The following is a 26639-nucleotide window of genomic DNA, read 5'->3' as shown; positions in this document are numbered from 1 at the left end:
GATTTTATATTTACTTCGTTTTAACATTGCTATTGCTTTGTATGTCGGGGCGGGAGATTCATGTGATTGGTTGTTGGTCGCGTTGCTCGCAAAAAATCCCCAAGCGTCAGATACGCCCACCTCCAAGCGTCAACGCACGCCGCTGTGTGGACGGGCCGTGAACGGGGTGACGTCACGCTTTACCGAACTGCATTGTGGTCGCGTCGCTTTGCCTCAGTTGCTCGCTTCGAAAGTTGAGAAAAGTTCAACTTTTCAAGCTTCGACGGAAGCGCCAGCCAATCAAATCATATGCCAGTACAAGCTCTAGCCAATTAAACCGCGTGCTTGTGTGTCCGGGGCGGGACATTAATGTCATTGGTTGTTGGTCGCACGCCAGACACGCCCACCGGCAAGCGCTGCCGTGTGGACGCACCGTTAAAGCCACCGACTGTAAACTCAAATACACACAATATAAACCCTTATTTAAAAGCACTGCCATGTCTATGGATAAGGGGGTAAACAGTAAATATATTTATTTAACAATAGTTTATTTATATATTTACAAAGTCTCTTATGATAACACTTGTTTTTAATGCTACACACCCAAATGATAAAATAAACTCTACTTGTATTAATTATTGGTTTGTAAATCATTTTCAGTGTTTAATAATTGGTTTCTGGTCCATCTGTCATGATTACTAATATAATATAATGAATAATAATAGATTATGTAGAATAATAAACACTACAACATGTTTAGAAATGATTTAATTACATAGAGGTATGATAACTTCACCAGTAAATAGATTAGGCTTCTTATTAGTTAATACTCCACAAACTCAGGGACAGTTTTATTCCACAGCCCATGAGACTATAAGCACCTGAACGTTTTAAAGAACATCTGTTTGTCATCTTGCTAATTATTTACCTAATATATCATATTCCATGTACTTGTATATAGACTCTTCTTGCAATATTTATATTATATGTGTATTAATTTGCACATCTCAAAACATTCTCTTGCACTATTTTATTTGTTTTATGTCCTAAATATATATTCATCTTGCTCTGTTGGAGGAGGACTTCAGTTTTTCATTGACATATCTGCACTGTAGCTGCTGAGCACACTATAGAGTAAACGCTCTTCTATGCGCTGCAGTACCAGGTGTGCCCGGCGGGCATCGCTGTTTCCACAGTAGCAGAACTACCTCTATGTTGTGAAGGACTATGTTGGGAAAACCTTTAAAGTGTTGATAATCCGGGTTTTTGGGGGCTTTTTTCTCGGTTGTTTTTCGGGGGGATCGCGAGACCCACTCTCCCGGAGGACTGCTGCCCGGCTCAGGCTGCGTGTTTTCGGGCAGCTGCTGTGGGGTTTTCTGGAGGGTTTTTTTTTTTTTACAAGTTAGCTCCACAGCTAAGTCACGTCAGCTGTGCGGCTGGAAGTGTCAGCTCGGACTCCTTAATGCGTTTTAAATACTTTTTCTACATGAAACTGGGAGAGGAGTAAGGGTGTTTTCCTGCGGGAGAAAAGGCTCGGTGATCCGGACTCTGGGTCTGCGGACTGAGAGGCCTGCGGGTCGGGCTCCATCCACCGGGCTTGAGTTGAGCTTCGACGCCGCCTCAGAGGGCTCGGAGGCCGGCAGAAGAAACTGCCTCCGCCGGGGCCTGCGGAGCGAGGTTTCTCTTTTTTTCCCTCAACTTTATTAACTGTTTTTTTCAAATGCATCAGAAAAACCTACGGAAGAGTGTTAGGGCCATATGAGGAAACATGTGTTGGGATGTGAACAGAGGTTGAAGTTGAGTTTTCGCATAGTTTTGGGGGAGTTAGAAAAGTGATTTTTAAAAATAAATTATAATCTTAGAATTGTATTTATTTTTCTCAGAGTTTTATAGAGACATTTTTTTTAAGATATATTGTATTTTTTTCTGTGATAATCTCAGAAATCTGACAGGAAAAATAACTCAACCTCAACTTTATTGAACAATTGTTACAAAAAAGGCACATCTACGGAAGAGTGTTAGGGACATATGAGAAAACTGTTTTGGGATGTGACAAAAAGTCTAACAAATAAATTGAGATCTGACTTTAATCTTTGAATTCTGGGGAAACAGTCAGGGTTCTGAGATTGTGATAAAAGTGATAAAAACAATCTTGGAGTATTTTTTGTTTCTCTATGAATAATAATATTTAAAAAATATATTTTAGTTTTTCAGATCTTGTTTTTTTGTGTAAAAAATCTCAGAAACCTGACTGAGATTCTGAGATTAAAGTCATTATTCACAATTATTGTTTTGTATACTTTTGGTAACATCCCAAACATTTTTGACGACTGAATTAAAGGTGGGGGAGGTAATTTTGGAGAAACCAGCTCGAGTGCGCTAGAATTTGAAAATACACAGCCGGAAAAAATCTGCCACTTCCTTCCAGAGCCCCTCCTCCAACACACACGAACGCGCACATGACCAATGAGGGCAGAGATGAGTTTGTGCCGATGGAAGGCTGACAGGCAGGTAGGCCATCCAGTTACTTTAGCCGGCTCAGATGATTGGTCGAGCTTTCTACAGCGCCACGGCTTCAAAGCACTTCAGATATTCATTGCTATCGGGATGTTCAGAGCATTCCATGGAATATAACAACAAGTGTATCTCGAGCCGGTTTCTCAAACTTACCTACCCCACCTTTCAATCTCTGAATAACCAACAAATAAAATCACCTTTAGTCACCTCCTATATATTTGTTATCACATGTTGCCCTAATCCTCTTGTGTCCACATCACATCAGAGTTCATGACATTAATTCCAACTGAAGGCATTATGAACAAAAAACTGAGTAGAGTTCCAGGTTATTCAAAAAAACATTAATTCTGGAGGCATTTTGAGGAAGCGACATGTGTGGATGAAATATTTTAAGCTTAAATAAACAAATGACTAATTCCACATCTTTTTTTCACATTAAAGGGATGGAGCGGATGGAAGTGGACCAGTGCGCAGGCGCAGCTGGCGGGGCTCTGCGCAGGTCGAACAGCGCCCCCATGATCACCAGTGTCAGGTCGGTGGTACTGCTTACAGAGAGCCACGCGACACATATATGTTTAAAAAGTAATGTAAAATAAATGATATTGTAAGTTGTTTTAAAGAGAACAATTGCAATATAAAATGGTTTTATTGCAAAAGAAAACGATGTATTGTCTCAAAAATAATCCTGTAATAAGATAAGATAAGAAGTACTTTATTGATCCCAATTTTGGACATGTTTGTGTTTGAAGCAGCATAAAAAGATGGTGCATGGTTGTAGATATCTTTCTGTATATTTGATTGTGTGTCTCTCTCTATGTTATTATAAATCTGTATTCATGCTTTCTCAGTGACGGGATGACGGTGTTCAGCCCGGTGTCGTCGGCTCGGTATCGACGCAGCAGCGTTTCAATAAACCCCAGCTCACAGGTCAGAGCTACTGTAATAACCTTTATATTTTATATTATATATTATATTATTATATGATAGTTGAGTGTCTGTTGGTCCTGCAGCTCGTCCCTCTCTCTCCGTTCTCTCTGACTGGAGACAGACTCGACCTCAAGAGGCAGGTGAGGAGTCCACTCTTCTTCTTCTACTCTTTTAAATATGATGCTGGGACTAATCTCTAATTAACACAATTCAAATGAAATTCCCACTCACCTGTGCAGTGATCTATTAAAGATAATTGACGTTCCTCATCCCTGGCCTGGAGGACCGGGGTCGGCTATAGAACAAATTGAATGTCGGCTCGAGAACAAGTCCAATCATTTACCACGGGGGGGGGGCACACACTGCCGTCAACAACCAACACACAAACACCAACGCAACTTCAATTTCAAAACATGCAGTCAAGTCTCTTGTCTTTCACACACATTGCAGGGGTGCAGTCTTTCTATAAGCGCCTATGACTCGCGCATACATGCACGGTTGTTGCACGACCACCAAAACAGAAACATATGGACATAGTTTACGACATAAAAAGTGTGCTAATGTATTGAGTATCCTATCCATGTGAACATGTTTTAAGTGTTAGTTAGTTAAGTGTTAAAGTTAAGTTGAAAGCATCAATCTGCTGCACTTTGAGAGCAACATGAGAGATCTATGGAAACATCTCTCAGCACCAGATGAAACAGAACTGTTAACAGATTTACTTTTTCTTTATGGATATTTTACAAATCACTCCCCTTTCAAACTGTATTCTTGTTTTACTGTCATATAGTATTTCAAACCTGTTTTTCATTTATTCCCTTATTTTTTTAGTATCCTATAATGATCATATAAAGGTGTTCCTCGGAAATACTTGTTTACATAAATTGTGACCAAACCGTTTGAGACCCACTGAGATAACCTAGACTAAAGTTAACTGTCTAAACACTCAGTCTTTTACCTCACTGAGCTGTAGTTATCAGAGCCTCTCAGTCTGAGCTGTAGTTATCAGAGCCTCTCAGTCTGAGCTGTAGTTATCAGAGCCTCTCAGTCTGAGCTGTAGTTATCAGAGCCTCTCAGTCTGAGCTGTAGTTATCTCTCTCAGTCTGAGCTGTAGTTATCAGAGCCTCTCAGTCTGAGCTGTAGTCATCTCTCTCAGTCTGAGCTGTAGTTATCAGAGCCTCTCAGTCTGAGTTGTAGTCATCTCTCTCAGTCTGAGCTGTAGTTATCAGAGCCTCTCGGTCTGAGCTGTAGCTATCAGAACCTCTCAGTCTGAGCTGCAGTTATCATCGCCTCTTAGTCTGAGCTGTAGTTATCTGAGCCTCTCAGTCTGAGCTGTAGTTATCAGAGCCTCTCAGTCTGAGCTGTAGTTATCTCTCTCAGTCTGAGCTGTAGTTATCATCGCCTCTCAGTCTAAGCTGTAGTTATCAGGGCCTCTCAGTCTGAGCTGTAGTTATCTCTCTCAGTCTGAGCTGTAGTTATCATCGCCTCTCAGTCTGAGCTGTAGTTATCATCGCCTCTCAGTCTGAGCTGTAGTTATCAGAGCCTCTCAGTCTGAGCTGTAGTTATCAGAGCCTCTCAGTCTGAGCTGTAGTTATCTCTCTCAGTCTGAGCTGTAGTTATCAGAGCCTCTCAGTCTGAGCTGTAGTTATCAGAGCCTCTCAGTCTGAGCTGTAGTTATCTCTCTCAGTCTGAGCTGTAGTTATCAGAGCCTCTCAGTCTGAGCTGTAGTTATCAGAGCCTCTCAGTCTGAGCTGTAGTTATCAGAGCCGCTCAGTCTGAGCTGTAGTTATCAGAGCCTCTCAGTCTGAGCTGTAGTTATCTCTCTCAGTCTGAGCTGTAGTTATCAGAGCCTCTCAGTCTGAACTGTAGCTATCAGAGCCTCTCAGTGTGAGCTGTAGTTATCAGAGCCTCTCAGTCTGAGCTGCAGTTATCAGAGCCTCTCAGTCTGAGCTCTAGTTATCTCTCTCAGTCTGAGCTGTAGTTATCAGCCTCTCAGTCTGAGCTGTAGTTATCAAAGCCTCTTAGTCTGAGCTGTAGCTATCAGAGCCTCTCGGTCTGAGCTGTAGTTATCAGAGCCTCTCGGTCTGAGCTGTAGCTATCAGAGCCTCTCAGTCTGAGCTGCAGTTATCATCGCCTCTTAGTCTGAGCTGTAGTTATCTGAGCCTCTCAGTCTGAGCTGTAGTTATCTCTCTCAGTCTGAGCTGTAGTTATCATCGCCTCTCAGTCTAAGCTGTAGTTATCAGGGCCTCTCAGTCTGAGCTGTAGTTATCTCTCTCAGTCTGAGCTGTAGTTATCATCGTCTCTCAGTCTGAGCTGTAGTTATCAGAGCCTCTCAGTCTGAGCTGTAGTTATCAGAGCCTCTCGGTCTGAGCTGTAGCTATCAGAGCCTCTCAGTCTGAGCTGGAGTTATCAGAGCCTCTCAGTCTGAGCTGTAGTTATCATCGCCTCTCAGTCTGAGCTGTAGCTATCAGAGCCTCTCAGTCTGAGCTGCAGTTATCAGAGCCTCTCAGTCTGAGCTGTAGTTATTTGAGCCTCTCAGTCTGAGCTGTAGCTATCAGAGCCTCTCAGTCTGAGCTGTAGTTATCTCTCTCAGTCTGAGCTGTAGTTATCAGAGCCTCTCCGTCTGAGCTGTAGTTATCTCTCTCAGTCTGAGCTGTAGTTATCAGAGCCTCTCAGTCTGAGCTGTCGTTATCTCTCTCAGTCTGAGCTGTAGTTATCAGAGCCTCTCAGTCTGAGCTGTAGTTATCTATCTCAGTCTGACAGGAGAGAGCTCTCCTCCACCTTGTTGTAGAAACAGCGATGATTAACAGTAACAGCTGTGTTTCTGCAGGAGGAGAACATGGAGGCGGCGCTCAGAGGAAGTCTGCAGAGACGGAGGTAACGCAGTCGGATATTTACATTTTAAATGAACCTTAAAAAACGGTATTTAATTACCATCTTCTCTCCCAGTGCTTCCAGTCTGATCCCAGCTCCCGTCAGTCAGTGGCACGACCACGCCTCAGTGGTGAGCGTTTACTTTCATTTACACACACTCTCAGTAAAACTTCACGTACAGTTTGTTAGAGCGTTAGCCAATAGAAGCGGGAGTAAAAGTAAACAAAGGAATCCAGTGTTTTCTTTGATAATCTGTTTCATATCAAACCATTACTTGTATTGCGACTGAAATATATATAATAAAATGTATTGCAATATCTACAATATCTACAATATCTACAATATCTACTCCGGACATCAAAGACAGACTGAATCCAGATCTGATGCTTTTTTAATAAATATAATATTAGAAGATAAGACTGATTTTGGCTTTTTCTTCTTCAGTGGTTCCAGTCGCAGGACAGCGGCGTCACGCCAAACTCCTCCCCTTCTCCCACCAGGAGGTTCAGGTACACACACACACACACGCACGCACACACACACACACACGCACACACACACACACACACACACACACTCACTCTGTTTTTTTAGTGGACGCTTACATTTGTGTGTATTCTCCAACAGACCAGCAGTCAGTGCAACTGTGAGAGTCCCGGCACTAACTCCACTCAAGAGGAAAGGTGTGTGTGTGTGTGTGTGTGTGTGTGTGTGTGTGTGTGTGTGTGTGTGTGTGTGTGTGTGTGTGTGTGTGTGTGTGTGTGTGTGTGTGTGTGTGTGTGTGTGTGTGTGTGTGTGTGTGTGTGTGTGTGTGTGTGTGTGTGTGTGTGTGTTGTGTGTGTGTGTGTGTGTGTGTGTGTGTGTGTGTGTGTGTGTGTGTGTGTGTGTGTGTGTGTGTGTGTGTGTGTGTGTGTGTGTGTGTGTGTGTGTGTGTGTGTGTGTGTGTGTGTGTGTGTGTGTGTGTGTGTTTTACATCACATTATCTGTTGAGATGTGGAACTTTTTAGTTGCTTAGTTACTCAATATTCTCTCTTGTTGCTCTGTGTTTGGTTTCTTAGAGACAGATACTTTGTTCCAGTTAAAACCAAAACAAAGACTTAGAAGACCCTAAAATGCTGTGTAGGGCAACTGAGATTTGATTAAAGGACGTTGGACACAGAGTCACGTGATTTTGTCTGAACCCACCTTAAGCGTGCTTCTCCCCTCTTGAAGTTATAGATATTTTATATATTTGTAAACCTGGTTGTTTCTCAGGAGGAGTCGAGTCTGACGGACCCCCGAAGAAGCTTTTTGTCGCCGGAGTATCGGACCCCCCCCACCGCAGCAGCTACACCGTCAGGTGAGTGTCCTCAGACACAATGTCAGCATTAGTTTATCCAAATATAAATACATGAGACCACGCCCACTTACTTACATGGTTACAGCAAAGAGACCTACTGATACAGACCCAATTAAACCAGTATTTAATAAAGTGATTTTTGTGTATATTCGTGTGAAATAATGATGTTTTACCCGCCTCTCTTCCTCCCACAGTGTCTCTCAGTCGGTGGTCGACTCCCCCACTGCAGTCAGTCCTCAGTCCAGCCCTCTGTCTCTCTCTCCTCCCCCCTCCTTCACCCCCTTCACCTCCCATCACCACCCAGGACACTAAACCACCTCATAATCCTCACCCAAAGTCCTGACCAGCAGCTCCAAAACCCCCGGAGGAACATCGACTCCCCATCGCACCTTATTCCTGTAATCACGCCTCTTCCTGCGACGACAGGAAGTACTGATCAGCCTGGTTTATGACTTCATTGGAAGTGTCTGTTTTGGATCTCTGGATGTTTTTCCTGCAGCTCTGAAGCATCAGACTTCCTTGTGAGGTTCGTCGTACGTGGCTCGTAGGTCGAACCTCAAATGATAAATATTGTACAAAGGATTCATCATCAGCAACAGCATCGGGAGATCACGGAAGAAAACTGTTCGGGAGTCTTGAGGACACACGGGTTGTGTCTTAACGAGATTCTGATTTGAGAAGTTTAACTCAAGAAGCGTTCAAGAAACAACCAAGCACACAAACGTCTCAAAAACTGCAGATTTCGAAGGAGTTTTAGAGGTTAAAATCATATTTCTGTGTTGGTCCCTGAAGGTAGCAATCTCCCTGGTCCAATGGGATATCTCCATGTGATTTTGGATTATGATTTTTAGCCCAGAAAACCATAGAGCTCCAGACCAGGGGACAGGAAGTGAGGAAATGCTGACTCATTCCTGCAGCTCAGGTCCAATTCTCGAGTGGATGAAGCTCCAGATCGTCTTTATTCTTCAGAGGTTTTGATGAACTTTTAATAAGGTCTTGAGTTGTAATCAAGACAAAATCAAACCGGTGACGAGGAATGTTTTCGAGGCTCTTCAGGAACATTTGGTTCAGCCGGTTCTCAGCTTTTGGTCCTGGAGTCGTTGGAAATCAAGTCCGTTATCAGGAAGAAGTAGAAGTCCTCTGGTTTATTTGGTCTTGAAGTTGAAAGTCTGATGGATCTGGACTTTATCAGCACTTAAACCACTCAGCGAACCAGGGTTACGCACTTTTTGTGCATCGTAAAACTACCATAAGGTTTCAAGGAGTTTATAGCTGAAGATGAAGAATTTAGCGTCTTTCATCAACAAAACAAATAACTAAACCTCCAAAAAGCCGAATATCCAATAAAGCAAAGTAAAAGGCATCTTATTCCCAACTAGGGATGTCACGAGAAAGAAATGTACAGTCGATACCAGTAACGGTTTCACGTTAACAATTCATTAACAAAGACTACCGTAAACGTTAGCCTACTGGTTTCGGTTAGGGTCATAATTCGCTAAAATTTCAATTTTATTCTTCTGTGAAAACATCTGAATTTACTCAAGTTTCTCACCAAAAACTACATTTACAGGACTACAGCGGAGACATCATGATAACGTTATAATCTACGTTCTCCCCACATTAATTTTTACTTACCAGAGCATGAACGCATCATCGTGCAATTCACTCCTTCGACTGCTAACGGCTAACTGCTAACCTTAACTACCTTCTTGCCGATTTGAACATGGATTCGTTGTTCAAAATGTAGCATTATCTCCGTAAATAGTGAGTTTACTGCGTCCCAAACTACTTTTCTATCGTCCCCCGGATGCCGTTAGTCTGAAAATGTCATGGCACCACCAGGAACTACGGTACTTGCGATACTGTCGAAAAACCAGTATCATCAACTTTTTAGGATATTGGATTCGACCTGAATTCTGAAAAAAGGTTATAATTGACCTTCTCCCAATAATCTTTCTTACTGAATAGATCTTGAATGCACCATGATACTAACTGCTAACATTAGCTACCTTCTTGCCGATTTGAACATGGATTCGTAGTTGAAAATGTAGTATTGTTTCCGTCAATAGATGAGTTTGGGACGCAGTAAACTCATTATCCCCAGGATGCTGTTAGTCTTGAGTCCTCACGATACTACAGGAAGCTACAATACTTACACTACTTTAGAAAAACCAGTACCGTCAAGTGTTCAGGATTTTGGTTTCGACTTGGTATCGAGTATAAGTTCTCGTGACATCCCTAGATCCAACCCAAACACCATATGAAAAGGTTTCGCTAAAGGCCAACACCGGTTGTTGGTATTTTCTGGAAGTCCAAACCAGATTAAACGTGAACAGTTTCAGTCATTAACGACGTCGTGTTTTAAAGAAGATCTTGTCTGTTGTCGCTCAGACTGAAGTCTTGTGTTTGTAGAAACTTGAAAGACGTTTTTGTCCAGAGTTTGAGGAGCAGGTTGATGCTCCCGGTCAGTAGACGTCTGTTTGTTAATAGTGTATCTATATGTGAATATTGATAGAGCAGCTGATGCTCACTTCCCTTCAGCCTGCATGGTTCGATTGAACTTATTGAATCTGCAGGACGCTCCATCTTTACCCTTTCATTCTGAGCGTCTGTTCATCACCAATTAAGGTATTCTGATTGTTTAAAGACATAAATGGTTAGAAGAAAACACCATTATATCTTTATTTACTGTTTTACAACTCAAGTTAGTCATCCTTCTGATGAAGTACATATCAATAGAGAAGTGCAGGGATGTTTCTGTGTTGGTCCCTGAAGGCATCATCTCCCTGGTCCAATGGGATTCCTCTGTGATTTTGGATTATTGCGGAAAGTAATCTCTGTGGGAAATGAACCTTTAGCTTGTGTTAATCACAGACTTTATTTCCGGATAACAAACAAAACCACATCCAGAAAACCATTGAAGAGGAAGTGTTTCGGACTCATCCCTGCACCACTTTATCAGCTCGTTCTAGGACCAATCAGCTCGAGATTCTTCATTTTCTGCTAAATCTGCATTAAAGAAGAATCTGTTGGTCAATATTTCAATAAAGTAGTATCAGATGCATGTAGCCGGGTCAGAGGTCAGAGTTTCAGAAAATACAAAACGTAGTTTCTGCTTCCAACTTTTGCACTTACAAAGTTTTGTACAGTTTTGTACGTTCGCTCATCGTTGTGCCTAAACATGAGGTCATGTTTCAGAGGAGCTTCCCCTCTCCAGTCGACTCAAACGTCAGATTTAACGGAGAGGAAGTGGTTAATAATCCCGTCTGAGATACGTCTGTACATAAAGTCTCTATAAGCTGTTCATTAGAAGTGTCTTCATCCATTCAGCTGCTCCAACAGAATCACCTTCCAAATCTTCTTCCTTTCTTTCTGATCGTATTTTCTCGACTTTGCACAGTTACACCACTTTAATCTGTTGTTCTGTAATCTTGCTGTTGATGCTGCTTCTCTGCTTTATTTCCCCACTCGTTACCGAGTCTGTTCTGCGCCAGAGGCAAATGACGTCTAAAATATTTCAGTTTAACTTTATAATGTCCAAAAACTACGTGAAGAGTTCTTGAGATGGAAATATTCCAAGTTACAGTTCAAGCTTCAAATTCTTTGATACTGCTTTTGAATTTTGATATATCTTTTCTAAAAACCTTCACCTGTACAATTTTTTTTTTAAAAAGTCTTAAGATTGAAAAAAGTTTGAATTTGAAAAAGTCAAAAAATTTGAACAAAGTGTAAATTTAGAAAAATTCAGAATTCTAAAAAAAGTCTAAAGTTTGAAAAAAGTCTAAAGTTTGAAAAAAGTCTGAATTCAAAAAAAAAAAAGACTGAATTTTGGAAAAAGTCTAACACTTGAACAAAAGTGTAGATTTCGAAAAAATATTAATTAAAAAAAAAAAAATCACTTTTCGTCAGATCTAATAAAACCCACGAGGCCCTTATCCTCTTCCTGATAATATCGACCATCTTTAGAAATCATAACTACCGAGACTTGAAGCAGGACAGATTCGAGGTAACGTCACGCTGCCAAATGGTTTCCCAGACTGTAGCTTTAAGAAGATTTTCTGTTTATTACTTTTTATTTGCACGCGATCACAAGCTGTCGTCTTGAAGAGAGGATCTGTGTAGCTGGATGGAAAAATGTGAGGCTGAATTCAAAGAATGTTTTTAAGCCAAAAGTTATTCGACTGAATCTTAAAATATCTGTAGAAAAAGATTCATAAATGTTTTTCTGTGTTTTTGCTTTTCTGTCCTTTTTAATTGTGTTTTATTTAAAGTACATTTCCAGTGTTATGGAGGTTTTCAAACTCATTCTATTTAACCTTTTTTTGGTTCAAATTTCTGTTGTATTTTTAATAATATTCAGGGGAAATCTAATATTTCTGAGGCTGAACAACGTGTGATTTTATATTTTAGTTTTACTTACTGACTTTATTTATAACAATAGGTCTGCAGTCATTTACACAATTGACAGAAGATTCATCTGCATCCTTTTTGCAGTGATTACTTATTTGTTTAAAGTTATTAATCGAAGCAAAAATAAATTCATTGTTTTCAGCTAAGTTATTTTTGGAAAAATTGTCAAGTTTTTTCACATTTTCTGTCATTTACAACAAAAAAATGTGTTTAAGGATTGATCGAAAACAATTAGCGACAGGTAAAAAAAAATCAAATCATGAAATTCTGGCTATTTCAAGTAATATTAACAGATCATTATTTCTCTTTTAAACTCTCTATTACGACCTAGTATAAAAAGATATTGAGAAAATATATTTTTAAAGAAAAAGGTTTGTCATTATTTTAAGAAACTAAGTTATGTCAATACATTAATAGTCATTTCTAGACATTTCAGACAATAAGCACCTTTTCTGAGATATTATTTTTGACCACATTTCTCACTATAATTACTTATTTTGTTTTCTTCCAAAAGTCCCTATTAATCGTGTCTCATCCTCCGACACTGAAAACCTCCATCACACAGATTTCTGTATTTTAACGATAACTTGATGATTTCTGAAATTGAAACACCCCTAAAAAAAGTCATTTGTGTATAAATGTCCACAGCTGCTTTATTTGTGTTAGCTTCTTGTTCTTCATCATGTTAAAGCTTTCTGTTGTTTTATCCTCTTTATGTTTCCTCACATCGACCCGTCAACGTCTGTCAGTATTAAAGTCATGTCTCACTCCGGAGAACAATACGGTGATATTTCTCAGTTAAATAAAGACTGCAATTTTTATTTGAAGAGATTTTGCTTAAAAAAATAGCTTTTATTTTTGGGGTGTGATGTGGACTTCCCAAAATGTAAAAAAAAATCCACAAAATAAACAACCTTGTTTGCAAATTACACTTCAATAATTTCCCAATGTTTGGATAAATAAAGTATATATATCTATATATCTAATCACTCTGGCTGTTATCTAAACTTCTAATAATTAAACTGAATTATGACCTTTTTTTCAAAATGTAAAACATTTGTTTTTATTAATAAATTACTAGAATTTTATCTCTTTAAAGAAACTGCGTGAAACTGACAACATTTTGCTAATTTTGCTAAATATAATTGAGATTTTGAATGTAGGACCTTCACCTGTACAGTTTTTTAAAAAGTCTAAAGATTGAAGAAAAAGATACCATTTTGGAAAAAGACTACATTTTCAACAAAGTCTGAATTTAGAAAAAAGTTAAAACTTTGAAAAAAGTCAACATTTTGAATTTGTTTTGAAGAAAAGTCAAAATTATATTTTTTAATTGAAAACTTTAAGCACTTTAAATGTATTCGTTTGTGAAGCGTTGTGTGTCATGTGACCCTAAAACTGTTCATATGAAATAATTATTTTCTGATTTGATTTCCACGACACCAGCAGATATTCGTTCAGGTTAAAAAGCTGAGAAATAACGGAAACTTCGGAGTGAGGTACGGCTTTAAAGAAACACCAAAGGGCTGCTGAAGTAGAAGAAGGGAAATAAAAGCACGTCTAACATTCACAGTATTTTTTCAAATTGTAAATATTATTTCTTTTTGGACAAATTCTCGACAAATGAGAGGATGTATTTTTATGCAACTGTAAAATAAAAGTCTATATTCGAGTGTTCATTAGGAGGGTCCCACGGCTGTAAAGATGACGCAAAATTACTTTTTAGTTTTTAACAGAAAACAATTCATCTACATACTATAAATATATATTATATTGTATATGAAAACTCTCAATAAAAGAAAATCTGTATCGTAGAAAATGTGTGTTTTTTGTCTTTGAACAGAAACTGATTCTAATGAACAGACTTTCAAAACGTTTTTTATACTGTGACTTTTTCAAAATACTATAATAGGACTTGGGGTGTGGAAGCTGGGGTGGAGCTGGGATGGAAGCTGGGGTGGAAGCTGGGATGGAAGCTGAGGTGGAAGCTGGGGTGGAAGCTGGGGTGGAAGATGGGGTGGAAGCTGGGATGGAAGCTGGGATGGAAGCTGGGATCGAAGCTGGAGTGGAAGCTGGGATGGAAGCTGGGGTGGAAGCTGGGGTGGAAGATGGGGTGGAAGCTGGGATGGAAGCTGAGGTGGAAGCTGGGATGGAAGCTGGGGTGGAAGCTGGGGTGAAGCTGGGGTGGAAGCTGGGATGGAAGCTGGGGTGGGAGCTGTGGTGAAGCTGGGATGGAAGCTGGGGTGGAAGCTGGGGTGGAGCTGGGGTGGAAGCTGGAGTGGAAGCAGGGGTGGAAGCTGGGGTGGAGCTGGGATGGAAACTGGGGTGGAAGCTGGGATGGAAGCTGGAGTGGAAGCTGGGGTGGAAGCTGGGGTGGAGGCTGGGGTGGAAGCTGGGGTGGAGGCTGGGGTGGAAGCTGGGGTGGAAGATGGGGTGGAAGCTGGGATGGAAGCTGGGGTGGAAGCTGGGATGGAAGCTGGGGTGGAAGCTGGGGTGGAGCTGGGATGGAGGCTGGGGTGGAGCTGGGATGGAAGCTGGGGTGGAGCTGGGATGGAGGCTGGGGTGGAAGCTGGGGTGGAAGCTGGGGTGGAAGCTGGGTGGAAGCTGGGGTGGAAGCTGGGATGGAAGCTGGGGTGGAAGCTGGGGTGGAAGCTGGGGTGGAGCTGGGGTGGAAGCTGGGTGGAAGCTGGGGTGGAAGCTGGGATGGAAGCTGGGGTGGAAGCTGGGGTGGAAGCTGGGGTGGAGCTGGGGTGGAAGCTGGAGTGGAAGCTGGGGTGGAAGCTGGGATGGAAGCTGGGGTGAAGCTGGGGTGGAAGCTGGAGTGGAAGCTGGGGTGGAAGCTGGGGTGAAGATGGGATGGAAGCTGGGGTGGAAGCTGGGATGGAGGCTGGGGTGGAAGCTGGGGTGGAAGCTGGGGTGGAAGCTGGGTGGAAGCTGGGGTGGAAGCTGGGGTGGAAGCTGGGTGGAAGCTGGGGTGGAAGCTGGGGTGGAAGCTGGGGTGGAGCTGGGGTGGAGCTGGGATGGAAGCTGGGGTGGAGCTGGGATGGAGGCTGGGGTGGAAGCTGGGGTGGAAGCTGGGGTGGAAGCTGGGTGGAAGCTGGGGTGGAAGCTGGGGTGGAAGCTGGGGTGGAAGCTGGGGTGGAAGCTGGGGTGGAGCTGGGGTGGAAGCTGGGTGGAAGCTGGGGTGGAAGCTGGGATGGAAGCTGGGGTGGAAGCTGGGGTGGAAGCTGGGGTGGAGCTGGGGTGGAAGCTGGAGTGGAAGCTGGGGTGGAAGCTGGGATGGAAGCTGGGGTGAAGCTGGGGTGGAAGCTGGAGTGGAAGCTGGGGTGGAAGCTGGGGTGAAGATGGGATGGAAGCTGGGGTGGAAGCTGGGATGGAAGCTGGGGTGGAAGCTGGGGTGGAGCTGGGATGGAAGCTGGGGTGGAAGCTGGGGTGGAGCTGGGATGGAGGCTGGGGTGGAAGCTGGGATGGAAGCTGGGGTGAAGCTGGGGTGGAAGCTGGGGTGGAAGATGGGATGGAAGCTGGGGTGGAAGCTGGGATGGAAGCTGGGGTGGAAGCTGGGGTGGAGCTGGGATGGAAGCTGGGGTGGAAGCTGGGGTGGAGCTGGGATGGAGGCTGGGGTGGAGCTGGGATGGAAGCTGGGGTGGAGCTGGGATGGAGGCTGGGGTGGAAGCTGTGGTGAAGTTGGGGTGGAAGCTGGGGTGGAAGCTGGGGTGGAGCTGGGGTGGAAGCTGGGGTGGAGCTGGGATGGAGGCTGGGGTGGAAGCTGTGGTGAAGCTGGGGTGGAAGCTGGGGTGAAGCTGGGGTGGAAGCTGGGGTGGAAGCTGGGATGGAAGCTGGGATGGAAGCTGGGGTGAAGCTGGGGTGGAAGCTGGGATGGAAGCTGGAGTGGAAGCTGGGGTGGAAGCTGGGGTGGAAACTGGGGTGGAAGCTGGGATGGAAGCTGGGGTGGAGCTGGGATGGAGGCTGGGGTGGAAGCTGTGGTGAAGCTGGGGTGGAAGCTGTGGTGAAGCTGGGGTGGAAGCTGGGGTGGAGCTGGGGTGGAAGCTGGGGTGGAAGCTGGGATGGAAGCTGGGATGGAAGCTGGGGTGAAGCTGGGGTGGAAGCTGGAGTGGAGCTGGGATGGAAGCTGGAGTGGAAGCTGGGATGGAAGCTGGGGTGGAAGCTGGGGTGGAGCTGGGGTGGAAGCTGGGGTGGAAGCTGGGATGGAAGCTGGGATGGAAGCTGGGATGGAAACTGGGGTGGAAGCTGGAGTGGAAGCTGGGGTGGAAGCTGGGATGGAAGCTGGGGTGGATGCTGGGGTGGATGCTGGGATGGAAGCTGGAGTGGAAGCTGGGGTGGAAGCTGGAGTGGAAGCTGGGATGGAAGCTGGGGTGGAAGCTGGGATGGAGCTGGGATGGAAACTGGGGTGGATGCTGGGGTGGAAGCTGGGATGGAAGCTGGGGTGGAGGCTGGGATGGTAGCTGGAGTGGAAGCTGGGGTGGAGCTGGGATGGAAACTGGGGTGGAAGCTGGGGTGGAAGCTGGGGTGGAAGCTGGAATGGAAGCTGGGGTGGAGGCTGGGCTGGAAGCTGGGGTGGAAGCTGGGGTGGAAGCTGGGGTGGAAGCTGGGATGGAAGCTGGGACAGGCGAGCAGCAGCATAGCGAGGCAGAGGCAGAAGACCTGGCAGCTTAAATAGAGCGGCATGTTTAGGAGAATGTGTTTGGTTGGATGTAAGAGAGACGCGTCACGTGTTAATGTATCATGGTGCTCGAGCTGACTGCCTGAACCAGCTCGCAGGCTTCGCCCCATATATGACTTTTTCCAACATATTCTTACCACTTTTTTTATAAACTATACTATGTTTTTCTCCACATACTTTACTGTGACCCTTTGGATAAACTTACTTTATTAAGTCTTGGAAATGACCTCACATTGATGAATGCGTTATTAAAATAGTTGATGATGAATATTCTGGAAGTGAACTCATTGAATTATAAAGAAAAACACAAACAAGAAAATACATTGTTATTGTTTAATCCAATCATTCCCTAAATACCCAGACTCCTAATTTAGATATATCTTCACTTTATTTTAGAGATCAGAAGATTATCGCTGCGGCTCGAACACGAAGCAGGTAACACTGTCTGGTTGTTATTTAAAGGATTACAATGAGCACAAATGATCGACTTATCCTTGCGTTATTTATTCATATTTCAGCGTCTTCACATTATCTGAGCGTCACCACATGATAAACGCTCAGGACGTCACACACTGATGGAAACATAATTCTGTCACACAAAGAAACTCAACATGTCTAAAAAAGGACGAGGAAAATGACCTGCTGTCTTTAAAAAATATAAATGATAATAAACTGTTTATTATGTTGGTGCTGCGGATCCTTTCACTGTTCTTGACTTTAAATGAGAGACTCGGACAGATCAGGAAACAGGAACCTTTGTAAAATAAATTGAAGTAAGAGAGGACGCTGAGAGGTCAGAGGTCAGCGCGACAGCAGTGGGAGGTCGCTGGAGTTCATGATGAGGGAGGAGTCCAGGTTCAGGTTTTCTGAGGAAACAACAACAACATTAAAATATGATAAAAATAAATCTGCAAAACCAAAACTCACCGTATCAAATACAGACCATAAAACCCTAGATATCAGACTCTCAGGTGTGAACAGACCCTGCAGTGGTGGAAATACATATTTAAAAGGTCCCCTGTCATCCTCTTCCTCATCAATATATCCCAGGTCTCAGATATATCCAGAGCCTGTCTCTGATTGACTGAAACACCAAACAGATCATTACCCATAATCCCCTCTGTTTCAGCCCTGTTTCCAAAGTGCTTATTCTCTGTCTGTTACTTCAGATGAAAATAAGGAGCCCCTCCCCACGCCCCTCTGAGAGACATTTGGTTACAAAGAACTCAATGGTGCTCTAGGAGGACATTCAGGTGATAAGGGGGGGGGGGTTACCTTGGTTACCTTGGTTACCTTGGTTACCTTGGTTACCTTGGTTACCTTGGTTACCTTGGTTGCTGATAACTATAATAATAAAGGGATATTTCCTGACCTTGGTCGAAGTTGAGTTTCTTGTTGTTGGAGTCTCCGAGTCCTTCGATGTCCACGAGGTCGCTGTTTACATCCGAGTCGTTCAGAGCGCTGAGGGTCACATCTGTGGGGGGGGGGGGGGGGGGAGCAGCATGTCACTTCCTGTCTCTGACTTCACAATAAAAGCCCTGTTCCTTCACAATAAAAGCCCTGGGCCTTCACAATAAAAGTCCTGGGCGTTCAAAATAAAAGCCCTGTGATAGCTCACTTGCTGTCGCTGCCTTCACAATAAAAGCCCTGTTCCTTCACAATAAAAGCCCTGTTCCTTAACAATAAAAGCCCTTTTACAGCTAACTCCTGTCCCTGCCTTCACAATAAAAGCCATGTTCCTTCACAATAAGAGCCCTGGGCCTTCACAATAAAAGCCATGTTCCTTCACAATAAAAGCCCTGTGATAGCTCACTTGCTGTCCCTGCCTTCACAATAAAAGCCCTGTGCCTTCACAATAAAACCCCTGTGCCTTCACAATAAAAGCCCTATTCCTTAACAATAAAAGCCCTGTGCCTTCACAATAAAAGCCCTGTTCCTTCACAATAAAAGCCTCTCACCTGAGGTCTTCTGCTTCTTGAGGGGCAGGGCCAGGGAGGGGCTGTTCTGCATGCCCGTTGCCATGACGATAACCTGTGACGTCGGCACGGCGATCATCGCCGGGGGGTTGGGGGCGCCGGATGTCGTCGTCATGGCGACGGCAGCGGTGTTCTTCTTTGTGTTTTTTTTGGGCGACTCGATGGGAACGCGGCTGTCTTCGTACAGCTTCCTCTTCACCGTGCTCTTAATCTGAGCCCTGAGGAAACACGTTAGCTTAGCTTAGCATAGTCACTGCAAACAAAGGGAAATTGCTAGCATGGCTAAAGTAGTCCTAAAAAAACGTTTTGAAGTTAATTAATGTATTACATGTTAGGCCAAAGATTTACTTTACAGGTATTTGGGTTCAACATGTAAGAAGTCAAAGTAAAAAGTAATCAGAAAAATAAGTAGTGGAGTAAAGTACTGATACCAGAATACTACTTCCCAGCTCTGGTATCAGGAATACGTACACAGTTCTCTCTTTGATCACCGAGCTGATGTTATTCAGATCGTCTCCGAAACGACGCACGGCGACTCGAAGCAACTCGATCTCCGTCTCTGTCCACTTCGCTCTGAGGACAAAACGTTAGCTTCATCACACCGTCACAATTTAAACTATTATATGCTGATGTTCAGGTGTATATCAGTATGTAGTGTCTCTACTTTAAAGAGTCCTCTCCTGCTGATGTTCAGGTGTATATCAGTATGTAGTGTCTCTACTTTAAAGAGTCCTCTTCTGCTGATGTTCAGGTGTATATCAGTATGTAGTGTCTCTACTTTAAAGAGTCCTCTTCTGCTGATGTTCAGGTGTATATCAGCATGTAGTGTCTCTACTTTAAAGAGTCCTCTCCTGCTGATGTTCAGGTGTATATCAGTATGTAGTGTCTCTACTTTAAAGAGTCCTCTTCTGCTGATGTTCAGGTGTATATCAGTATGTAGTGTCTCTACTTTAAAGAGTCCTCTCCTGCTGATGTTCAGGTGTATATCAGTATGTAGTGTCTCTACTTTAAAGAGTCCTCTCCTGCTGATGTTCAGGTGTATATCAGTATGTAGTGTCTCTACTTTAAAGAGTCCTCTCCTGCTGATGTTCAGGTGTATATCAGTATGCAGTGTCTGTACTTTAAAGAGTCCTCTCCTGCTGATGTTCAGGTGTATATCAGTATGTAGTGTCTCTACTTTAAAGAGTCCTCTCCTGCTGATGTTCAGGTGTATATCAGTATGTAGTGTCTCTACTTTAAAGAGTCCTCTCCTGCTGATGGTCAGGTGTATATCAGTATGTAGTGTCTCTACTTTAAAGAGTCCTCTCCTGCTGATGTTCAGGTGTATATCAGTATGTAGAGTCTCCACTTTAAAGAGTCCTCTTCTGCTGATGTTCAGGTGTATATCAGTATGTAGTGTCTCTACTTTAAAGAGTCCTCTCCTGCTGGTGTTCAGGTGTATATCAGTATGTAGTCTCTCTACTTTAAAGAGTCCTCTCCTGCTGATGTTCAGGTGTATATCAGTATGTAGTCTCTCTACTTTAAAGAGTCCTCTCCTGCTCATTTTCAGGTGTATATCAGTATGTAGTGTCTCTACTTTAAAGAGTCCTCTCCTGCTGATGTTCAAGTGTATATCAGCATGTAGTGTCTCTACTTTAAAGAGTCCTCTCCTGCTGATGTTCAGGTGTATATCAGTATGTAGTGTCTCTACTTTAAAGAGTCCTCTCCTGCTGATGTTCAGGTGTGTATCAGTATGTAGTGTCTCTACTTTAAAGAGTCCTCTCCTGCTGATGTTCAGGTGTATATCAGTATGTAGAGTCTCTACTTTAAAGAGTCCTCTCCTGCTGATGTTCAGGTGTATATCAGTATGTAGTCTCTCTACTTTAAAGAGTCCTCTCCTGCTGATGTTCAGGTGTATATCAGTATGTAGTGTCTCTACTTTAAAGAGTCCTCTCCTGCTGATGTTCAGGTGTTTATCAGTATGTAGTCTCTCTACTTTAAAGAGTGCTCTCCTGCTGATGTTCAAGTGTATATCAGTATGTAGTGTCTCTACTTTAAAGAGTCCTCTCCTGCTGATGTTCAGGTGTGTATCAGTATGTAGTGTCTCTACTTTAAAGAGTCCTCTCCTGCTGATGTTCAGGTGTATATCAGTATGTAGTCTCTCTACTTTAAAGAGTCCTCTCCTGCTGATGTTCAAGTGTATATCAGCATGTAGTGTCTCTACTTTAAAGAGTCCTCTCCTGCTGATGTTCAGGTGTATATCAGTATGTAGTGTCTCTACTTTAAAGAGTCCTCTCCTGCTGATGTTCAGGTGTGTATCAGTATGTAGTGTCTCTACTTTAAAGAGTCCTCTCCTGCTGATGTTCAGGTGTATATCAGTATGTAGAGTCTCTACTTTAAAGAGTCCTCTCCTGCTGATGTTCAGGTGTATATCAGTATGTAGTGGCTCTACTTTAAAGAGTCCTCTCCTGCTGATGTTCAAGTGTATATCAGCATGTAGTGTCTCTACTTTAAAGAGTCCTCTCCTGCTGATGTTCAGGTGTATATCAGTATGTAGTGTCTCTACTTTAAAGAGTCCTCTCCTGCTGGTGTTCAGGTGTGTATCAGTATGTAGTGTCTCTACTTTAAAGAGTCCTCTCCTGCTGATGTTCAGGTGTATATCAGTATGTAGAGTCTCTACTTTAAAGAGTCCTCTCCTGCTGATGTTCAGGTGTATATCAGTATGTAGTCTCTCTACTTTAAAGAGTCCTCTCCTGCTGATGTTCAGGTGTATATCAGTATGTAGTGTCTCTACTTTAAAGAGTCCTCTCCTGCTGATGTTCAGGTGTTTATCAGTATGTAGTCTCTCTACTTTAAAGAGTGCTCTCCTGCTGATGTTCAAGTGTATATCAGTATGTAGTGTCTCTACTTTAAAGAGTCCTCTCCTGCTGATGTTCAGGTGTGTATCAGTATGTAGTGTCTCTACTTTAAAGAGTCCTCTCCTGCTGATGTTCAGGTGTATATCAGTATGTAGTCTCTCTACTTTAAAGAGTCCTCTCCTGCTGATGTTCAAGTGTATATCAGCATGTAGTGTCTCTACTTTAAAGAGTCCTCTCCTGCTGATGTTCAGGTGTATATCAGTATGTAGTGTCTCTACTTTAAAGAGTCCTCTCCTGCTGATGTTCAGGTGTGTATCAGTATGTAGTGTCTCTACTTTAAAGAGTCCTCTCCTGCTGATGTTCAGGTGTATATCAGTATGTAGAGTCTCTACTTTAAAGAGTCCTCTCCTGCTGATGTTCAGGTGTATATCAGTATGTAGTGGCTCTACTTTAAAGAGTCCTCTCCTGCTGATGTTCAGGTGTATATCAGTATGTAGTGTCTCTACTTTAAAGAGTCCTCTCCTGCTGATGTTCAGGTGTATATCAGTATGTAGTGTCTCTACTTTAAAGAGTCCTCTCCTGCTGATGTTCAGGTGTATATCAGTATGTAGTGTCTCTACTTTAAAGAGTCTTCTCCTGCTGGTGTTCAGGTGTATATCAGTATGTAGTGTCTCTACTTTAAAGAGTCCTCTCCTGCTGATGTTCAGGTGTATATCAGTATGTAGTGTCTCTACTTTAAAGAGTCCTCTCCAGCTGATGTTCAGGTGTATATCAGTATGTAGTGTCTCTACTTTAAAGAGTCCTCTCCAGCTGATGTTCAGGTGTATATCAGTATGTAGTGTCTCTACTTTAAAGAGTCCTCTCCTGCTGATGTTCAGGTGTATATCAGTATGTAGTGTCTCTACTTTAAAGAGTCATCTCCAGCTGATGTTATATCAGTATGTAGTGTCTCTACTTTAAAGAGTTCTCTCCTGCTGATGTTCATGTGTATATCAGTATGTAGTGTCTCTACTTTAAAGAGTCCTCTCCTGCTGATGTTCAGGTGTATATCAGTATGTAGTGTCTCTACTTTAAAGAGTCATCTCCAGCTGATGTTATATCAGTATGTAGTGTCTCTACTTTAAAGAGTCCTCTCCTGCTGATGTTCAGGTGTATATCAGTATGTAGTGTCTCTACTTTAAAGAGTCATCTCCAGCTGATGTTATATCAGTATGTAGTGTCTCTACTTTAAAGAGTCCTCTCCTGCTGATGTTCAGGTGTATATCAGTATGTAGTGTCTCTACTTTAAAGAGTCATCTCCAGCTGATGTTATATCAGTATGTAGTGTCTCTACTTTAAAGAGTCCTCTCCTGCTGATGTTCAGGTGTATATCAGTATGTAGTGTCTCTACTTTAAAGAGTCCTCTCCTGCTGATGTTCAGGTGTGTGTCAGCATGTAGTGTCTCTACTTTAAAGAGTCCTCTCCTGCTGATGTTCAGGTGTATATCAGTATGTAGTGGCTCTACTTTAAAGAGTCCTCTCCTGCTGATGTTTAGGTGTATATCAGTATGTAGTGTCTCTACTTTAAAGAGTCCTCTCCTGCTGATGTTCAGGTGTATATCAGTATGTAGTGTCTCTACTTTAAAGAGTCCTCTCCTGCTGATGTTCAGGTGTATATCAGTATGTAGTGTCTCTACTTTAAAGAGTCCTCTCCAGCTGATGTTCAGGTGTATATCAGTATGTAGTGTCTCTACTTTAAAGAGTCCTCTCCAGCTGATGTTCAGGTGTATATCAGTATGTAGTGTCTCTACTTTAAAGAGTCCTCTCCTGCTGATGTTCAGGTGTATATCAGTATGTAGTGTCTCTACTTTAAAGAGTCATCTCCAGCTGATGTTATATCAGTATGTAGTGTCTCTACTTTAAAGAGTTCTCTCCTGCTGATGTTCATGTGTATATCAGTATGTAGTGTCTCTACTTTAAAGAGTCCTCTCCTGCTGATGTTCAGGTGTATATCAGTATGTAGTGTCTCTACTTTAAAGAGTCATCTCCAGCTGATGTTATATCAGTATGTAGTGTCTCTACTTTAAAGAGTCCTCTCCTGCTGATGTTCAGGTGTATATCAGTATGTAGTGTCTCTACTTTAAAGAGTCATCTCCAGCTGATGTTATATCAGTATGTAGTGTCTCTACTTTAAAGAGTCCTCTCCTGCTGATGTTCAGGTGTATATCAGTATGTAGTGTCTCTACTTTAAAGAGTCATCTCCAGCTGATGTTATATCAGTATGTAGTGTCTCTACTTTAAAGAGTCCTCTCCTGCTGATGTTCAGGTGTATATCAGTATGTAGTGTCTCTACTTTAAAGAGTCCTCTCCTGCTGATGTTCAGGTTGTGTGTCAGCATGTAGTGTCTCTACTTTAAAGAGTCCTCTCCTGCTGATGTTCAGGTGTATATCAGTATGTAGTGGCTCTACTTTAAAGAGTCCTCTCCTGCTGATGTTTAGGTGTATATCAGTATGTAGTGTCTCTACTTTAAAGAGTCCTCTCCTGCTGATGTTCAGGTGTATATCAGTATGTAGTGTCTCTACTTTAAAGAGTCCTCTCCTGCTGATGTTCAGGTGTATATCAGTATGTAGTGTCTCTACTTTAAAGAGTCCTCTCCAGCTGATGTTCAGGTGTATATCAGTATGTAGTGTCTCTACTTTAAAGAGTCCTCTCCAGCTGATGTTCAGGTGTATATCAGTATGTAGTGTCTCTACTTTAAAGAGTCCTCTCCTGCTGATGTTCAGGTGTATATCAGTATGTAGTGTATCTACTTTAAAGAGGAGTCCTCTCCTGCTGATGTTCAGGTGTATATCAGTATGTAGTGTCTCTACTTTAAAGAGTCCTCTCCTGCTGATGTTCAGGTGTATATCAGTATGGAGTGTCTCTACTTTAAAGAGTCCTCTCCTGCTGATGTTCAGGTGTATATCAGTATGTAGTGTCTCTACTTTAAAGAGTCCTCTCCTGCTGATGTTCAGGTGTATATCAGTATGTAGTGTCTCTACTTTAAAGAGTCCTCTCCTGCTGATGTTCAGGTGTATATCAGTATGTAGTGTCTCTACTTTAAAGAGTCCTCTCCTGCTGATGTTCAGGTGTATATCAGTATGTAGTGTCTCTACTTTAAAGAGTCCTCTCCTGCTGATGTTCAGGTGTATATCAGTATGTAGTGTCTCTACTTTAAAGAGTCCTCTCCTGCTGATGTTCAGGTGTATATCAGTATGTAGTGTCTCTACTTTAAAGAGTCCTCTCCTGCTGATGTTCAGGTGTATATCAGTATGTAGTGTCTCTACTTTAAAGAGTCCTCTCCTGCTGATGTTCAGTTGTATATCAGTATGTAGTGTCTCTACTTTAAAGAGTCCTCTCCTGCTGATGTTCAGGTGTATATCAGTGTGTAGTGTCTCTACTTTAAAGAGTCCTCTCCTGCTGATGTTCAGGTGTATAGCAGTATGGCGTGTCTCTATGTTAAAGAGAGAGAGTGTGTGTGTGTGTGTGTGTGTGTGTGTGTGTGTGTGTGTGTGTGTGTGTGTGTGTGTGTGTGTGTGTGTGTGTGTGTGTGTGTGTGTGTGTGTGTGTGTGTGTGTGTGTGTGTGTGTGTACCCTGCAGGACTGGAGTCTGATACTGGGTGTAACTGCATGGTCAGCTCTCCCAGTTTACTGAAGGCGGCTCCAGCAGCAGAGAAGATCTCCCCCACCTGCAGAGAGACAAGTACAGTACATATACTACACTGAGAAGATACTACAGTACATATACTACACTGTGGATATACTGCAGTACAAGTACACATATACAGTACAATAACGCATATACTACACTGAGAAGATACTACAGTACATATACTACACTGAGAAGATACTACAGTACATATACTACACTGAGAAGATACTACAGTACATATACTACACTGAGAAGATACTACAGTACATATACAACTACACGGGGAAGATACTGCAGTACAAGTACATGCAATTGAAACATACCTTCAGTGTTATAAACTAAAGCAGTCGGTAATATTCACCATCAGATGATATAAATGGAGAAACATACTCTTTACACTCTGTGAATCTAATCTAATGCATTAATGATATACCTCATTCTCATATGTCATATGTGTGCAGTACCTGCTCTTTAAAGAGTTCCTGTCCAGATGAATGCATTACATATATGCCGAGTTCACCATTACATTGTCAGATAATAAGAGATAAAGCACAACAAACAAAGCAGTCTAATGAACAGGTGTCTCAGCTCTAATGAGTTCAGATTCAGTTTAACGAACCAGGCATTCTTCTATAGTTTAGTGCATTAAGGATATCCCGAGTCACCACCGAGTCACCACCGAGTCACCACCGAGTCACCACCGAGTCACCACCGAGTCACCACCGAGTCACCACCGCACTGTATTCACTTCAGATAACAGAAGCTACCTTAATGTCATTCAAATGTAAAGGTCTATTTCTGCGCGAACACTGCAGCTCTGTGTGACTCCACTCAGTTTAAGGACTCTTTACAGATTAATGCATTCACTGTGAGCCGAATTCACCATAACATTGTATTAATATCAGATCATTGAATACTAAGCACTTGTTGTCTGCTTAATATTTGTGAGATAAAGAAAGGTTTTCGCCAGGTTTCTGAGTGCAGTTCTGCTCTTTAAAGAGTTCCCTGCACACAATCCGCCCTGCAATAAGTGCGTTCATTAACAAGCAGGTAACAACTCACCTTAGCAGAGGCTGACGTCATGGCAGGGAAAGATCTGCAGCTTTTACTTTAAAAACTTCAAAACAATAACACCAACACTCAGCTAGCTGTTAGCCACAGTTAGCTCCTGCAGCGTTAGAGAGCACAGGATTTACAAAACACAAAAAACGAAGCTCTGAAGAAACTCGTGGAGAAGATCGATTATAATCCAGAGGTGTTTATATTTCACATATTCAGAGGAAAGAGAGATACATATCGCACAACAAAGGTACACGGAATAAACAAGGGAATATTGCGCGACTTTGCAGGTGGAACGCCATTGGTCAGTGTCTAAGGAAGAGGCGGGGCGGGGCGTGCCAATCTTGACGTTTTGATTGGTCTTGACGAAC

At 42.8% G+C, this 26639-nt stretch overlaps 2 protein-coding genes across 2 annotated transcripts; one reads left to right on the top strand and one right to left on the bottom strand.

Moving 5' to 3' along the window:
• Positions 1 to 305: 305 nt before the first annotated feature.
• On the top strand, positions 306 to 13865 carry LOC117535732 (protein FAM122A). Its single transcript, XM_034200260.1, has 10 exons — positions 306 to 1656; positions 2938 to 3028; positions 3345 to 3423; positions 3507 to 3563; positions 6254 to 6300; positions 6373 to 6427; positions 6742 to 6806; positions 6925 to 6980; positions 7552 to 7636; positions 7831 to 13865. Exons 2-10 carry the CDS (start codon positions 2940 to 2942, stop codon positions 7946 to 7948), a joined length of 651 nt encoding a protein of 216 aa, XP_034056151.1. The 5' UTR covers positions 306 to 1656; positions 2938 to 2939; the 3' UTR covers positions 7949 to 13865.
• A 3181-nt stretch (positions 13866 to 17046) lies between these two features.
• cunh17orf49 (chromosome unknown C17orf49 homolog) lies at positions 17047 to 26585 on the bottom strand. The gene is made up of 6 exons (XM_034200261.1): positions 26272 to 26585; positions 25152 to 25246; positions 19175 to 19276; positions 18686 to 18921; positions 18100 to 18201; positions 17047 to 17593 (listed from the first exon to the last, which is right to left on the bottom strand). The coding sequence occupies exons 1-6, from the start codon at positions 26290 to 26292 to the stop codon at positions 17529 to 17531; spliced, it is 621 nt and encodes a 206-aa protein (XP_034056152.1). The 5' UTR covers positions 26293 to 26585; the 3' UTR covers positions 17047 to 17528.
• Between the last annotated feature and the right edge of the window lie 54 nt (positions 26586 to 26639).

The sequence above is a fragment of the Gymnodraco acuticeps genome, unplaced genomic scaffold, assembly GCF_902827175.1.
Source record: "Gymnodraco acuticeps unplaced genomic scaffold, fGymAcu1.1, whole genome shotgun sequence".
Classification (NCBI taxonomy): domain Eukaryota; kingdom Metazoa; phylum Chordata; class Actinopteri; order Perciformes; family Bathydraconidae; genus Gymnodraco; species Gymnodraco acuticeps.
The sequence above is the reverse complement of the archived record's forward strand: the minus strand, read 5'-3'. Positions and strand labels throughout refer to the sequence as shown.